This window comes from Anoplopoma fimbria, chromosome 13 (genome assembly GCF_027596085.1).
Source record: "Anoplopoma fimbria isolate UVic2021 breed Golden Eagle Sablefish chromosome 13, Afim_UVic_2022, whole genome shotgun sequence".
Classification (NCBI taxonomy): Eukaryota; Metazoa; Chordata; class Actinopteri; order Perciformes; family Anoplopomatidae; genus Anoplopoma; species Anoplopoma fimbria.
Window position 1 is genome coordinate 17,423,605 of NC_072461.1, and position 17,643 is coordinate 17,441,247.

At 41.0% G+C, this 17,643-nt stretch overlaps 1 protein-coding gene across 1 annotated transcript; it reads right to left on the reverse strand.

The window, feature by feature from the left end:
- Positions 1–10,207: 10,207 nt before the first annotated feature.
- Positions 10,208–16,185, reverse strand: asb6 (ankyrin repeat and SOCS box containing 6). Its single transcript, XM_054610474.1, has 7 exons — positions 16,142–16,185; positions 14,823–14,969; positions 14,310–14,491; positions 12,980–13,086; positions 12,769–12,877; positions 12,592–12,678; positions 10,208–11,430 (listed from the first exon to the last, which is right to left on the reverse strand). The coding sequence occupies exons 2-7, from the start codon at positions 14,930–14,932 to the stop codon at positions 10,709–10,711; spliced, it is 1,317 nt and encodes a 438-aa protein (XP_054466449.1). The 5' UTR covers positions 14,933–14,969; positions 16,142–16,185; the 3' UTR covers positions 10,208–10,708.
- Between the last annotated feature and the right edge of the window lie 1,458 nt (positions 16,186–17,643).

Below are 17,643 nucleotides of genomic sequence, written 5' to 3' on the forward strand. Positions count from 1 at the left end.
CAGTGAACAAATGTTTAAATGATAAAAAATAAATAAATACATAAATAAATAAATAAATAAATAAATAAATAAATAAATAAATAAATAAATAAATAAATAAATAAATAAATAAATAAATATAATTTGCTAGCATCTTAATGAAACAAGATGCTAGCAAATTTTATTCATATCGTGTAGTAGTGTGTATGGGTGGTATAGTATGTCTGTATGTCTACAGTCTCACTGTTGGGACGAGGTAACGGTCAAGCTCTATGTCCTGAATACAATTTGAAGTTAACTGAGGGAGATTAAACATGTATTGTTCTTTATTTTAACGGTGGTTTGTTCTTGTTTATTTATTTTCTCTTTGGAGTGCTGCATTCCATTCCCACATACAACAAACCTGAAACTGAAAGTAAGACTTTGATTTCAACTTCTAGAGAGGAGAGAGGAGAGATTTGTTTTCACAAAGAAAACAAAGAAACTACTTTACTTTATATTAAGTATAGTAAAATTCAGATAGTTTAGTTATACTAGGAATTTTCACAAAACTACCTTGTGCATAGTAGTTATATTCAATACAACCAGGTTGTAATAAATCCTACTTCTGTTTTGATTTCTAAAACACCTCCAATATAATGTAGTTCAATAAAGCATCACCAATAATGACACCCTCATAATGAACCACAGAGTTGAGTTGAAACTCAAACAAATAAAGTATAATTCTCCCCAAAAACTGAGATTAAGGTAGGAAATACTTTACATAGGAATGGCATTATGAAGGTGTTTCTATTTTTGCAGTACATTTTTGCTAAATAAAGACAATGATCTTTGTAACAAAGACTTGCTTTATTTACATATTTTGTTTTAAGAAGAAAATAATTAACTTTTATGTTAAAACATTTTTACCACACATGAACCAAACAAACAACTGACAAAGAGAAAGCCTCTCATACTTTTGAATATTTTTTCTGCTTATGTGGGCCTTTGTTTGGACAACAAACTGTACCAGCATTGGCCACTGATTTTTTTTCTGTCTCTCACTTGAGAGAAATAGTTTTGTAAAGACAAGAAAAATACCACTGTGACTTTGACTTGAACTTTCACCGCTAAACAATTTGTGATGGGCTGAAACAAACCAAAATATTAATGATGAAAGATACCAATTTGATAACTCAAAAAAACTGTAAAGAAAACTGATTTTATCATCTAAAAAAATTAACACTTAGGCTATAAGCTATGTTGCTTAGTTAGTAATCAATAAGTATTCAACCTAAATATGATATAGCAAAGTGAATTCACACTACTTGAGTTGAGGATTTTATGTGTATCTGCCCCGCCCATAACCAACTCCTTCTTAACTAAAAAATTTAGAAGAGTCGTAAAATTTTACTTCCAGCACTTTTCTTGTCAGTAAATCTATAGTTCTGGAGTTTGCGGATGAGTCCAAACAGAAAAGAATCACCTGCTAAACAAAGAGAATTGAGTCTTTCCATAGAGCGTCCGCTTAAACACAGAGCTGAGATATGCAGCGCTGTAGAAGATGCACACAATTACTTCAGAGGCGGGGTGCTTTATTTACATATGCAATATGCATAAGCAAGGTTACTGTGAGGGTGAAATAACCGCGAGATAGAAGGGGAGAGAGAAGGAGGGGTCTGGTATGAGTGTGTGATGTGTGTGTGTACGTGTTTGTGTGTATGGTGGTGATGGAGAGAGGGTGTGTGGGGCGGGGGAGAGGCAGAAAATTGGTGTTATCAATATTTAACCAACCCTTCCAGCATATTTATGGCAGACAATAGAGCAGACCTGCAACTGTCTCATGTGAGTGGAAGAGTATTTATTACAGACTGAAATAGAGGCTGTAAATAGGATGTTCATTGATATATCCCCACCACACTTGCAGGGAATAAGTGAAGAGTCCACCACTTGGTACACCACTCTGTCAGTTGATTCTTACCAAAATAAACTATTAACGTATCTAGTAATTGCACGTCACAACACCCTGAATGCATCGCACATATTCATTAGGGGGATATTTCTACATGTGGCCAGCAGATGTATGTAATTCAATCTGAAAAGAAAAAAAACGAACTGAAAAAAAGCTATGAAAAGAGGGAGAAGAAATTAAATGTCTGGAGCTTTTTTATTCACAGACCCATGGCCTCCCCGAAAATGTTTCCATGTGTTGTGTCTGAGCACACTGAGAGCAAAGAAGGAAAACATTCTCTCCTCCAAACCACATGCAACAGATTCTTTCTGAAGCCAAATAAATCAACCCTGTGCTTCAGATCATGTGACACTTTTTGTGCTTTGTGTTATTCCCAACATATCCTGTTTCAGCCCCCCCCCCCTCCAACCTCCACCCCCATCCCAATGCACACACATAGACACACACACACACACACACACACACACACACACATATCCAATACACATGCACATTCAGAGTTTCCATTTCCTGTGCGTAAGATCACCTGTACAGACAGAATGGCGGGCTTCAATGCGACATGCTCAGGCAGGAAAACAGGAAAGGGAGTTCAAGGGTGTCCAACATGAAATACTCACAGTTAGGGGAAAACCCAGAGCTCACGGCAGCACTTCGGTTTCTGAAGAAAGTAAGTAAAGTTTCACGAGTGCACTTTTGTTTTTGTTTTTTTTGCTTTAGCACTGCCATCATGCGCTCTACTTTTGCTTGTGCAAAAATGTGCTTACCCACGATACATACATTTCAGTGCATGTTAATGGGATCATGCAGTGTACATACAGTAGACCTATGGTATACTTTTGGAACAAATGCATTGCCTTTTTAAAAGTAAAAGTTCAACAGTTTGTGAAACACTTTTTATTGCTTTCTTGTCGAAAGTTAGATGAGAAGAACTATACTATAGATCTTCTCATTCATCATGAAGACATTAGAGTGGTATATATTCTATACCACTCTAATGTCTTCATGATGAATATGTTGCTGTACCAACAGCCAGTTAGCCTAGCTTAGCATAAAGAGTGGCTGTGTCCAAAGGTTAAACAGGACCAAGAGTCTACAGCTACGCTAGTGGTTCCATGCAGATGTACTTATAGGCACATCAATGCTTTTTCACTAAATGCTATTGTTAGCATGCTGCCAGTCAGCTTAGCTTAGCATCAAGAGTGGAAACAGAGGGACACAGCTAGCTCTATCCAAAGGTAACAAAATGCAACAACCAGCACCTTTAAAGTTCAATAACTAACATTATTTCTGCTTTGTTTACTTTGAAAAACCAAAATCAAGCAAATATTGATCTTTTTCTCTCAGCATTCCATAATTTACTGACGTACTCTGTCGTCTATCTGCCATTTCTATCCTGGAATACCATCCAGAGGTTTTATTTAGCGTGTACTATTGTTACTTTGTAGTTCTTGCTATATGTGACATGCCGTGCTGATCAATCGCCCCTATACTCGGTGGGGTAACACAGTGTTCCCCTGTGCATCTGACAGCCATCCCTAGCCCATTTACTGTCAAATGGGCTCCGCTCTCTTTGCCTGAGCTCAGATGCAGATTTATGCCAGAGCAATGCCGGTTCTTGCATATTAGATGAAAGCCTTGTTTGCATATACCCGCTCTCTCGCTCCCCACCCCTCCTCTCCTTCCCCCTCTACCCCCCCATCTTTCTCTCTCTTCCTTTTTTCTGAGGCGTCACTTTAATATGTATGCAAATGGGCTGCGCTCCACGGGCAGATATGTGTGGAGTCCTGTCCTGCAGTCAGGAGGTGTAGGAGAGATTGTGTTTGTATTTATGAGGCATGGGCCCTGCCGCTCTTGGGAGAGGAAACGCTGCGAGTAGTGTGGTGGAGGCTCTGCAGTGCAGGCAGAATGCAGATATGCCAATAACAGAGGTCATGGTTGTCACTAATGATAAGAGGAGACAATTAGACAATAGCATAGCTGTAATGTAACCCCCCCTTACACCCTCTCTCTCTCTCTCTCTCACACACACACACACACACACACACACACACACACACACACACACACACACACACACACACACACACACACACACACACAAACACAGACACACACACACAAACAAACACACAAGCCTCTCGCATCCCTGCTCTGGCATGAAGCGAGCTAACAGACTGAGGAGGAGACGCTTTTTCTGGAATGTTCTTTATACTGCAGCAGCTCTTCTCCTCGGCTCTCCTCGGCCTGCATCGGGAGTTGTGGGTGATTGGTGTGGGTAGAAGACCAATCTATCGATCCCGGGGCATCCCTCAGGGGGCGAGGATCACTGTCAGGGGCTAAGGCAGCACAGACAAGGTCAGGTCACCTATGAGAGAGGCACCTTTAGCCCATTTCATCAGTCTGATATTTCCCAGACAGGCCTCAAAAGCCTGTGATCAATAATGTCTCGGTAACAGTAGAAACTGAAATAAATCAGCAATTCAACAGCTCCTAGTTCTGTAGCTTGAATCTTCTTATCTACGGATGTAAAAAAAATCCTGTTACATGTATGCATTACAAAATCACAGGGAAATATCCAGTCTTATCTAATTTCAGTGTGTATTATAGAAGAAAAACTCAATGAAAATAACAATGAATGCCTTGTATTATGTTCAAGACATAATAATATCTTGGCTTGGTGCCAATCAATGATCTACTAAGGCAACACACACACACACACACACACACACACGCACACACACACGCACAACTGTGTGAAAATCAAATGTCTGTTTCCTTTCTCTCCCTATGTCTCTCTCTCTTTCTTTCTCTCTCACTCACTTTCAAACACACACACACACACACACACACACACACACACACACACACACACACACACACACACACACACACACACACACGCGCACACACATCCCCTTCCTCCATCATGAATAAACCATACTGTGTCTATGAGTCATATACCACCCCCACATCCCTCTCTAACCCACTCCCCCTATTCGCCGCTGCTAGAGTAAAAACGCTAATTAACGTGATGGCTAGCTCCAGCTCCTGTCAGCAGCTTGTGGGGGCCTCTCAACCAGCCAGGCTCCACCGGTCTCTGGTTTTAGCAGTTCTCTCCCCAGCCGCCATCTCTGGAGAACCGGGGCCCCTCATTCATATTCAGCCCCAGTCGCAGGCACCTGGAAGCAGCCAGCACCACCTCCACAACCACCACACAACCCCCATAGTGTCTATCACCAGCCCCCTGGTCGAGCCCACCTCCTGTCAGTGCCGGATCCCCTTTACTGCTGGTAAAAGACACCCGCAAAAGTCACCCATTTACCCCCCCACACATACACATACAAACACACACACGCATATTCCATTTTCTCAAACTACAATCCAATTGGACCAAAAGTCCAAACTGAAAAAACTCCATTTAGGAGATGTGGGAGCTAGAAACTCCATCTAGGAGATGACACAACCCAACTGATGGGTTGAATCACCCAACGGTGGCAAGAGAGAGAGAGAGGGAGGGAGAGGGGGAGGGAGGGAGGGAGGGAGGGAGGGAGAGGGAGGGAGAGAGGGGGGGAGGGAGGGAGGGTGAGAGGAGCTGTGTGCCTTGGTGGACTAGCTCGGTAACCATGACAACGCAGCCGGGAGAGCAAGAAACAGGAACATACAGAATCTGTTTCTGCTGAGACTTGCACATGTGGCACCGTACCGCTTTTCCTCCGAGAAGAAGTTGAAGGGGAGGTGTGTGTGTGTGTGTGTGTGTGTGTGTGTGTGTGTGTGTGTGTGTGTGTGTGTGTGTGTGTGTGTGTGTGTGTGTGTGTGTGTGTGTGTGTGTGTGTGTGTGTGTGTGTGTGTGTGTGTGTGTGTGTGTAGGCCCTTATGAAACATACATGCCTGCTGCCTCTCCAACCAAACTCACTGGTCTGTCCTAGTCACCGAGTGAGTCACAACAACACAAAATATATTATGGTGAAACTGAAGCACACAACCCAGTGTTTAGTGGCAGGCTTTTTCTTCTCGAACCTCCCTCCTATCCCCAACTACTGAATAAGGCGAGGGATGGGTTGCAGTTGGTATGAAGAGAAAAAGATAAAACACAAAATATAAAGGCAAGAAAGAGCAAAATTTTCCCTCCACCGCTGCTGTTTTTTGCCTATTTTCTCTCCCTGTGCCTCTCCGCCGCTCCCCTTCTGCCTGTCTTTTCTCTTTCCTCTTGCTCCCTCTTTCTACAGGCTCAGTCTAACCTCCCCCTCCCCTTTCCTCAAGGGAATAAAGGTCGTAACGCAAATGATTACTCAAACCCGAGTTGCCATAGAAACGCAGTCATGTGACTAGAGCAGGCATGCATAGACCACAACAAAGAGGTGGATCAGGAACCAGCGCTGGAAAGAGCTGTAGCTCGCCTTACTGGTGCCTCAGTGCATTTCACTCAAATTCGAGCCTTTTTTAAAAATAGGCGAGCAGCTTGAAACGCAGGGGGGAGAAAAAGCAGAGAAAACGACACTCTAAAGAGCCGGGACGAGAGGCTGTAATGAATCTAGGCTGTAACACTGCAGTGTGCCATATATTCTACCGTTCACTAGCATACCAAGGGTGTGTCCTATTCATCATGTCCTTCTTGAGGCAGAGCTCAGGCGCCAGTTGTCTGGAATTTCTGTGAAATGGCGTCAGTTGTAGAAATGTAGAGGGTGGTGGATTTGTCTGCTTCTAAAATAGGAGTCGAAGTAAGGAACCGTAACTTTTCGGTGTGCTACACTTTCAAATTATTCCCCTTCAAAGAGCAAGAACAGCTTTGTGTTAATAGTAGTGTGTAGCAGTCTGGTTTCTTTACTTGTTGGAGCAGCTTTATAAAGAGTTTTGAACACCTAAGTTTAACAAAGAATTAGGAAACTAGGAGAACACATTCTGGAAGAGTTGTATGAAATAGTATAAAAGTGAATAAAAAAGTAGAGTAATTCTGGAAAAAGAAAATCTCACCAGTATTTCATTTCAATCTTGACATATTTCCCCCTCAATAGAATAAAGGGAATAGAAAAACATAAAAAAAAAAAAACCTCAATATAACCTTAAAGCTTTAAACTAAATGAGAACTATAAAGGCTGGTGAGCACAACAGTCAGCATGTGTCAGTCTGAAGGAGGAACCAACACCTGGAGCAGAATGAGAAGGTGGCCTGCCCCAACAGGATTTACTTATCCTGCATCCAATCCACCCCCACCGAGATTAGTCCTTAGTGAACCGGTCGACCTGCGACCATCTCTCAGAGACCAACCGACCCCCCCCCCCCACACACACACACACACACACACACACACCACACACACACGCACACAAATCCCAACACCTAGTCAAAGCTTTACATCGAACAGTTCCTGAACCAAACAACAATAATCTTACATAAGATAAAATGAGCTGTATTGGAAAGTGCACGAGTGAAGAATATGTGAGAGTTTGCTTTTATTCATCCCAACATTAACAGCCATTTAATTTGGCGAGCTCCATCGACGCACGCAGGGCAATAGGACGGGGTGCATTTTTTTCAGATGAAGTCACCACATCTGCGGTTACGAACACTGTGTTTCAATGTCTACGCTCTCTTGCGCTATTTATTTTTCTCTCTCCCACTCACGTCCAAATCCACGCTTGCCTTCACACCAACGAACAAATAGAGCACGTAGATGTATGGGCAAACACATAAATATACAATATAAAAGGGGAGAGAGTGACCCCCCCCCCACACACACACACACACACACTGACTGCTGGCCATTTCCCTCCAAAGTCCACTAGATCTCCCATGAGGTTTCAGGCAGCAGCTGAGTGTTCAGTGATGTCTGCAATCATCCCGTGTCTAGACAATGTCTACTAGAAGACAAGGAGTACATACTCTGCACGGGCTGATCTCAATGGAAGAAAAGGCCGGGACAGACCACAATGTCTTTCAGTTGGTGACGCAGTGGTTAATGAAAAGGTTAGAGCCAGACTAGGAACTCAGCCAACAACACGAACAAAAACTCAGCATTATTTTGGAAAAGTTCCAGTGAATTTCAAATCATAACTGTTATTGTCCAAATGCATTATGGATTTACTAAAATTAGTTTTGTGGTTTCATCCTTCAAAATCTGGTATTAAATGTCCTTCATATTATTTTTGTTCATAGTCTGTGGAGCTTTCATAGTCTGAAGGTGATGACGGTGTCGGGGCCTGGCTAAGACTAGGAATGAAAAACAACACATGCTTGCTTGTCTAACATGGAAAACAGGTTATCAAAATAAATAATAACTCATTCAAAGAATAACTTTCAAATAAAGAGGGCAACATACCAAGCATGCAGAGTTAGGACCAAGTCATTGTTTTGAAGTCACAATTAAGTCAAACTCCTTAACTTTGAGTTTTACGTTCTAAAAAAAGTCATAATGCACTCTTCGCCAAATGTAATGCAATTTAAACAACACAAAAAATATATATTACAGTTACAAAAATGATGAATGCTTTATAAAATGTGTTTTTACTTATAAAAACAAGTTTGTTCTTACAAGCTTTTCAAATAACATACACAGTCAAAAAGCTAAAGTCCAAGTGAAGTCAGGAGTTATTGGTGTAAAAGTCCAGGTCGAGTCTTTTTTTATTTCTATTTTGGAAAGTCGAGTCTACAGTAATTCTATTTGAGACTCGAGTCCACACTTCTGCAAGCTTGTAATTTAAGGTTCTCTTTCAAAATTCCCTTTTAGAATTATTTTGTATACTTTGTCAACTTTGGTTGAAGCATTTAAACGTGTTACTTTGTCAAACAAAGTATTTTCCTGTTTGCTAACCTCAAAAACCAATACATTTTTTAGTTTGTAAATATCAAACTTTCTAGTCAATTATTATCGGGATCATATTTTTGAATGACTTCTCAGTATGATAAGGAGATTGGAAGAAATATATATATATATATCTACAACACCAGCAAAAAAAGGTCCAGAAGCTGGAAAGAAACAGTTGAAAGATACAATGGGTTTGCAGTGAAAGAAAAGGCTGTGAGAGAATGAGCAGGTGTGGTGGGAAAGACCCATGGGCTTCAGGGAGAGAATGGATCAATAACTAATTTCAGTACCGAGCTTCACTCGCACTGTTTTCCAATAAATGCTGGATGGAGGGAACTGCCTTCTCCCTCCCCCACTATCTCTATTCTATCACCTTCTACAAGCACAGATTGGACTCTACAGAGGAAGCCTGTCCCCCCCACACCCCCCAACCCCCACTGTTGTGATTGTTGGTCGGGTAGATTATGTCCCTACAGCTAGTGTATTGTATAAATGTAATCCAACGATTCCATTTTCATTTCCATGCGTCCTCCATGAGTGCACCCACAACCGCTACACATATGCCGTCTCTGTAACTTTTTTTTTCACTGCTCTGCCTCCTGCAACCCCCCTCCCTCCCTCCCTCCCCCTCTCTCTCTTTCTCTCTCCCCTCATTCGACCAGGGCTAGTGTTGAGGTTTTGTCAAGAGATCGAGACAGACAGGAGAGTGAAGCGTGTGTCATGCAGGGCTGCTGCTGCTGCTGCTGCTGCTGCTGAGGCTCTTCTCCTCAGAGGCTGTGACCTAGATAACCAAGAGGAGCTGGAGCGCTCACAAGCCTTGGAGCCACTCCAGCTTCAGCAATGTCAGGAAGGGGTTAGTTGTGTAACACAATGTCCTATTTAGTTTGCTCGTCACACACACACACACAGACACACACACACACACACACACACGGAGAGACACACACACACGGACGCAAACACGCATGTACTCTATGGTGTTCCTGTACAATCGTAGTATGTTTCTTTAAGCCACTGTTTGTTTATTACCAAAGACAGGATGCGTGGCATGGGTTTGTTCATGTTGGAGAGCAACAAAAAAAACAAAAAAAAACAGGGGTCCCCAAATTCATTTGAATTTAAACATAAGCATTAAGAATGCTTGGCAAAACTTTCCACGCCAGCAGCCACTGCAGCTCCATGATGTCACAGTAAAGCCATGGTGAAACGTCTACAGGCTTCCTGCCGTGTTGCAGCATTATATTCCTGCTTCTTTATTATAGCATTCGCTCAACTGATGCTGGGTGTATGAACACAACCACGAGGTAAATATAGAAACAATTATTTCCCCATAAACAAGAAGCCAGAGAGTTTGAGTCACATTCAGCGCTGCACTGCCACTAACTGGTCAGTGTCAGGCTGTAACATGTTGACAAACATAAAATAATGGCAAAAGAGATATTTCTGGATATATAATCAGGACACTGTTTGTGAGACACACGCCCGTTTTATTGGTCCAACTTCATATTAAGCAGGAGATACACAAATTCCACAATACACCACCATCACGTTGAGGAGATGAAATATAGATGGAGCCTACTGCGCTGGAACAACTTAAATAGGCTGCACTGTGAATAACTAAATCTTTGACCCTGACATCTGAGGGGCTTTTGAAACGCAAGAGCAACACTGCCATCTGGTGGCTTTTATTAGTATTGCAAATCCATTTGCACATCAATGTGACTCACTCAACTGTACAGGAGTTTAATCATGATGGTGGGAACATAGTTAAGAGTCACAAGCTCATTTTGACAGACATCTGTTGTTATACGTCTTAAAGTAAACATATTCACATTTTTATGTTAATTTGACACAAAGAACAACAATAAGAGTTAAACAAAGGCCTCACTGGTTTGTTAGGTTTAAGTTCATTTATGATTCATTTATGCTCAGACATGTTATACAAATTATTATAGGCCTGTTCAGTCTTTTGATCGTCAGTGCTGGCTATGTTGGGGCTTGAAGCAGTCCCAGCCAGGCTTTGGGGTATACGTATGTTCAGGGAGAATAAAATCTTTCAGTCTGTCGGGTAACGGCAAGGCTTTGACTCTGTCTTCCAGGGGCCAAGGCCGGAGGTGGCTCCTGATGAATGCCCTACAAAGGCATCGGAGAGCGGGAGGGCTCGCTTCACGCTGTGCTACGCGGTCGTGCAGGTCTACCAGATCCTGAGCATAAGGGTGAGGGTCCTGACCGGGCACGGGGAGCTCCAGCCTGAGCGGCAGATGCAGCATGGGGACGTCTACTCTCGCTAAGTCGAGCAACACCTCCGCCTGCTCCAGAAGCTCAGTGCTGTGAGTGCGATCAGAGCTCTGCTGCAGGGCTGTTTGCAGCCGCTGGAAAAGAAGGCTGTAACCTGACCAACAGGACTCGCCGTGATAGGAGCAGACAAAAGAGGCTCCGCTTTGGATTAAGAGCACAGCCAGAGGGAAGAGCAGGTCAAAGTGCTCCAGGCTCGTCTGCGTCAGGGAGGGCTCGCCGTCCTCGTTCAGACAGCAGCTGGGGTCCACGCCGTGGGCCAGCAGTAGCCGCGTGGTTTTCAAACAGAAGTTACCGATCTCTGCGGCGTCCTCCGTATTGGCCTCCAGAGCCTCTTTAACCAGAAACACCAAGGAGGACTCTACTGTCTCACCGTCTACAGTACCAGCATTAACGTCAGCACCTGTAGTGAAGAAAGCATCACTCAAAACCACATCTGTGATCAAATCTCAAACAGTTTACCACTGCTACATGCACATGAGAGCTTATGCACCTTAGATTGTGTCATTGAAATAAAAACATTATTTATCAACAACAGTAATTGTTTAGGTCCTTTATGAAACTCACAAAACTACTGAGGATAGCTCAGAGAGAGTTTAATGGTTATGGCTTTAAAACTAGCCGTTGCTGCTTACATTTAAGGGGTATTCCAGCAATTTAGTACTTCCATAAAGTTGATGGATTTTTAAAAACAGGTAAAAATCGAATAAGGTATCCTGATGTCCTTAAGTTCCAAGTCTACAAACAATAAATGTCAATGACATTTAAATTTTATTGTCATCAATGACAATAAATTATATATTATCATGTAGTGTGAATCATCAGTAGGCAGGAAGCCAGTAAGCCCAACCTGCGTCTCTCTTCTGAGTATGTTTCATACTCATTACTTCTTAATCTTAAACTGGCATAGTGAGAAAATTTGAATTAAAATCTTAATTCAACTAAATTAAAACAATTCAAATGATTTTACCTCTACAGATGACGGTACACATACTAATGTTAAAGTTAGATGTGTACGATGCATTAGTTTTTTTGTGGCATTTGCCCTTTAATGTAATGGAGGCAGTTATGTTTGAAATGGTCACAGTCAAGAGACTTATGTTGAAGAACTGGAAATCTGTATTAACAATCAAGATTTTCTGATAAAATTGTATGTATAAGGTCTGGCTTGAGAATTGAGACCTGGTTGTAAAAACTTAACGGCACAATGAAGTCTACACAAGGACCCCCCTGTAATCATGCTGCACATGAAACTATGACTATACTGAGGAGATTGATGATACCATTATACTGTAAAGACAAAAGAGACATTGAGCCCTCAACCTCCTTTAGTTAAAAATGATGTCAATCTGTCGCTTTATGCCTGGATCACAGGATTGGTTAAAAGCTGTATGTGCATATTTTAGCCTGACAACCACAGTTAACTTTGATCTCAAAATGCATACAGATGGGCAGGCAGGTATGCATACTAACACGGGTTTCTGAATGTCGTAGTTTAACCGCGATCCTGTTTGAGAGGGTATTTGAAAGTGGACAAGAAGGCAAAGTGAGGAACAGTCAGTACCTCTCTGAAGTAGAAGCTGGATGTTCCCCATGTTATGCACAGTGAGTCCATCGCTGCTCGCCAATGCATGGAGCAAAGGTGTTTTTCCTTTGGAGACAAGAGCAAAGAGTTTTCAAAATGAAGAAATCACGGGAAGATTTTTTTATTTTTTTATTAAGCTGGGCAATGTCTATTTACCATGTTTATCCATTGCATTCACATCAGCACCCAGGTCCAGCAGGGTGAGCAGGCAGGGGAGCCTCTCTGACTCCTCACTGGCAAGATCCAAAGGACTGCTCTCATGGATCTAACAAGTCAAATTAATATTATTTACATGAAATGCTAAGAAAACCGAGGGGGTACCACAATAACAAGAGAGGACATGATTGAAGTTTAACAGTTGCCTCACCCTGTCTCTCTTTTCAACACTTGCTCCGTGCCCGACCAGCAACCTCACAATGTTTGGCTTGTTCCTTAAAACTGCCATGTGTAGAGGGTTGTAGTAAGAGACTGGGTCTGGAGGGTAGAAACACATTCATGTTAACATAATGATTCTTAATCACAGAGATTAAATATAAAAAACAGACGGATAAAGTTTTCTGACAATATTACATTGTCTTTAAATGTGTCAACCTACTGTATAATGCTGGCTATGGTGACCAACTAGCCCGAACCCAGTGCATATGTTTGAAAAAGATTTCAAAATGAAGCATGTTTTCTCAAATTGTTGTGTGCACTCTCCACTACTACAGTTGGCAGTTATCCAGTATAAACACAATAAACCTATATTAAGTTAATTCTCAGTTTTACATGCAACAGAACTAATGGAAAAGGATGACAAATACTTGAAAAAGAATAGGGAGACTTGAACATTTTTGCATCCTACAAGGTAGAATTTGTCAGTGTTAACTTTTACAAAAAAAGGCATTCAAGAAATGAAAAATATGATATGAAGCAGCCTCTGCCAGGTTTCCCTAATTATGTCCCTGGGGAAAGACATTTTTCCTCCCACCAGAGGTCACCATTGCAGAGTCTGGCTGAGCCCCGGCAGGTTTCATCACCGCTGCAAGACATGCCGCTCTTTCCATTGCAATTTGCTAAAGGGAAGCTTATTCTCTCAAGTGTATATGGACAACAATTTGCTCAATTTACAATATACCTGAAGAAGGGAAAATGGCTGGTCTACTTATGTTTCAAAGTAAAATCTGTCATTAAATCTTCTTAGTGAAATTACATAACAATGTGTTGTGCATGAAGCAGAGATTAACAATCCCCCATTAAAACTGGAGCAAGATTGAGCCGCCACAGCAAAAAGATATTTCTATTTGGATATTTTGTGTGAAATTTGTTTATTTTGTGTGAAATTTGTTGTCACCTGCAAATGAAAGGCTATTGCTAAGAAACGATACACCTACTGGTACAGAAACATGTCCTAGATATAGGGACAATGTGGACACTAGAGATATATATATTCTAGAGATAGCACTGCACTTTATTTGCATAAATAGTATTTTAGATGGGCATAAAATTGACAAAAACAAGCCCTTGTAGAGTCTGAGTAGCAGAAATGCTGCATTATACACAGTGCACTGAAGGTTAGTGGGATCGAGTGCAATAGCCAGAGTAACCAATTTTAGTGTGTTGGTTTCTCTGGCTGGCTGCTCCTATTTTAGGTGCTTGGTTATTTTATTAAAAGTTTGTACTTTATATTTACAGCCCACTCACAGATAGTTTCTCACCTTCAAAATTTAGAGCAGCTCCATAGCGCAGAAGGACTTCAGCTGCATTCACCAGTCCCCGCTCTGCCACCTTAAACAGAGCATAGCTGATGCCTTCCAAAAACACGTCTGACTTGGACTCCCGCTCCAGAAGCTCCGCTAGAGAGCCACAAACACCAGACTGATCCCCGGGGCTTCTGACTCTGGACGTGAGGACAGAACGTTGCACTGTTTCAGCCAAACAATGTTTCTATCAAATGCATTCTGTACTGACAGCGGTTATGATACTACAGCTGGAGTAAAATAAACTGCTACAAACAACTGAACATTCAAACAGAACTACATTTTCCAGTTATGAATCAGAAACTAAGAAAGGTTAGTTTTCTCGCTGTCAATAAGGCTATCAAATAAACATTACTTTAGCAAAACTCACAACAAAAGCTTACTTAAGTGACTCAAGAATAAAAAAAGTACTATGATTTAATTCTGCACACAACAAAATAATTAATCAAATATATTTTGGCTTCGCTTTACCTCTCTTCCTGACTACCGTCTCCTTCCTCCAGTCCAACAACACACATGATAGCATCAACCAGCGGCTGATACTCATATATGATCCTACGAAACCCATGGAGGAAAGGCATGGCTCCTCCGCTCTTCACCACTCTGGTTAGACAATACCTGGAGAACAAATGTACAAGAGAGCACAAGTCATTTTGGGAACTTCTCTTCAGATCGACTTGCTTAATTTTTCCAACATATTTAACATAGAGCGACGACTGACTGGGGAACCCACGAATAACTACTACTGTAAGAAACAACCATCATAAAAAACGTTAACTTCTTCTCAAAACATTATTAGTTATGTAATTAATATTATCTGAAGGAAAAAAACGGATTATAATTGAGTCAAAGTTGCAAATAATTTGCATTTTGTGTAAAAAGAAAACAGCAAAAGTTAGTCTGTGTCATCTGTGTCTGTCTCCTTTTCAATGACTTACTAAATGCTCCTACCTTGCTAGTGTTTGACACTTTTAAGAGCCATAGCACATATTTTATCTACCTATTCCATTTTGCCTATTACATTACAGTCATTTAGCAGACGCTTTTATCCAAAGTGACTTACAATAAGTGTATTCAACATAGGTATTGAAGAGAACTACTAGTCACCAGAAGTCATAAGTGCATCTCCTTTCTTAAACAAGCATCTAAAAGCATGAACCAGAGCAAAAGTATAGTGCAGAAGCAAATTAATACGAATACAATAAGTGCAACAAACTAATACGAATACAATAAGTGCTAAGTGGAAGGCTCTATATATACATTTATATACTATTAAAAATACAAAGGCTGACATTTGGTGTTTACTTGAGTCCCTATGAGCAGACATTGGTATTTCTTTAAAAAAAAGCACTCAATAGAAGAAAAAAAAACAGAAAGCAACGCTATGAAGTCATTAGGAACAAATTGAAATATGGAATAAAGCCTGAGATCTGACGTCATAGTTGGTAGGATGACATGTTTTGAACACATGTGACACTTCCCGCTAACTTGCCTTTGTGCACGCTTTGCAACTCGTTTTATTATCTTAATGCATGTTTCTTTGTCATTTTCAACTCATTCATCCACGTTCGTTAACGTTACATTTGGCCAGCTAACTTTATGTTGTAAGAATAAAGTTATTCGTCTTATTGAAACGCTCGCGAGCTGAGCAAATGTTTCACGTCACAGTCGGACGCTAGAATAGATTTTTTTAATGTATCGCTCATTTAAATTCCTAATTATGAATTCAAGCGTTTGAGATGAATCACTTTTAAAAAGGTTAATTGTCATAAACTCTCTCAGACACTCACGTCAGTCGTTGTTCCTTCAAAACAGGAAGCTTCCCCCACGCCCTCGTCAGTCCGACAGTGTTTTCATTCCCCTTGAAACCACAAGAGAGTAACGAAGGTTCCTCTTGACGCTCCGTCCTTGAACTGTAGCGAACATTTCATGCACAAAACAAGATGTATCCAGTTCAGAACTTAAAAAGAGATTCACGAATAAATGAACAAGCAAACAGGATGTATCACCCCAGTTTGATGCAAATGGGTTTTTCCCCCCCTTTCTTTTGAACAGTAGTTTTTTATTGAGGCCTACAGGGATGTCAGATTTTTTTTGGTCAAAATTTGTAAACTATTTGTAACAAAGGGAATTTAGTTATTTGATGCAGATATGTATGCTCATGATGTGTTTTCTATTGAGCATTTAACGGTTTTCCACAGGTTTCTGGCAAGGTTAGGAGTTTTATTGAATTGGGTGTGTTTTAAATTGTGTCAATCTGATCTGGCAGCACTGTCCAGATCATAATTCACAGTCCACTAACATGTTCTGTCATGAATTAGACAAACCACAATAACAGACCCTTTTCATTATGTATATTTCATCCAGAGAAAAGACATTGATTACCAATTGTCATTTTTTGTGTGATGTTCCTACTGACAAAATGTGTCCAACAAAATATTTTACCACCAACACAAACAGGTTTGACATTGTTTTTCCTTAGTCCATATGGCACATTAGTCAAAGACAGCAGCATTCCGTTTTGTTTTTTTTGACAACTACTCCATTATTCTGACAGCATCTGTTTGGTAACAGTTGCCTTTGTCCTGTTAAGCAAACAAACCCCTGCCGTGTCTGGGTTTGGTGACAGATGGCTTGCTTTGAGAGCCGTCGAGGAGCGCTCTCTTACAAAATATATAATTTTTAACAAATCTGTGTGTGTGATTTGGAACACAGCATATGGTAATGACATTGTACATTGGATATTTTTGAACTGACTTCAACGAAAAAGCAACAATCAGCAAAAAGATAAATCTGAATATGCAGTTTCTGTTTACAGCTATTTTGTTGACCATAATGATTGCGCTTTATGTGAAGCTCCCACTGTACCTACATTGTATTAATAATACATGCAAACCAGAGAGGGAAGGGTCTATAAAATGTATTACAGTTATGTTGAACAAATAAATTAGATGGGAATGAATTTAACGCTGTTGGTGCAGTTGTGTTTGTGTGCGTATTATGTTAAAAAGTAGGCAAAGTATCGGTAAAGTAAAGTATGATGTATGATTGCAACCCCAAAAATGGTTGTTTCAAACCTTTAGGTGGCAGCAGTGCATCACAGGCCTACACAGGTCTCTAAACTTGGAATCAGTGGTACACATTTGTACAGCACATGCATGAGTGCACAGCTTTACACATGCATGAAGGCAAACACAAGCCCTCGTGTAAATGTAAACATGAGCAGAAATGCAAACAAACAGTCCTTGGAGAATCTGGTCACCGTACTGAGAGCTCCCACTCTGAAGTGGAA

Excerpts from the sequence above, each read along its gene's own strand:
- asb6 (XM_054610474.1), bottom strand. The coding sequence starts at position 14,932 with ATGCCTTTCCTCCATGGGTTTCGTAGGATCATATATGAGTATCAGCCG. Across the intron at positions 12,679-12,768 it reads GAATGCAATGGATAAACATG|GAAAAACACCTTTGCTCCAT; the intron begins GTAAATAGACAT and ends TTGTCTCCAAAG. Across the intron at positions 11,431-12,591 it reads CCAGCTTCTACTTCAGAGAG|GTGCTGACGTTAATGCTGGT; the intron begins GTACTGACTGTT and ends TCTTCACTACAG.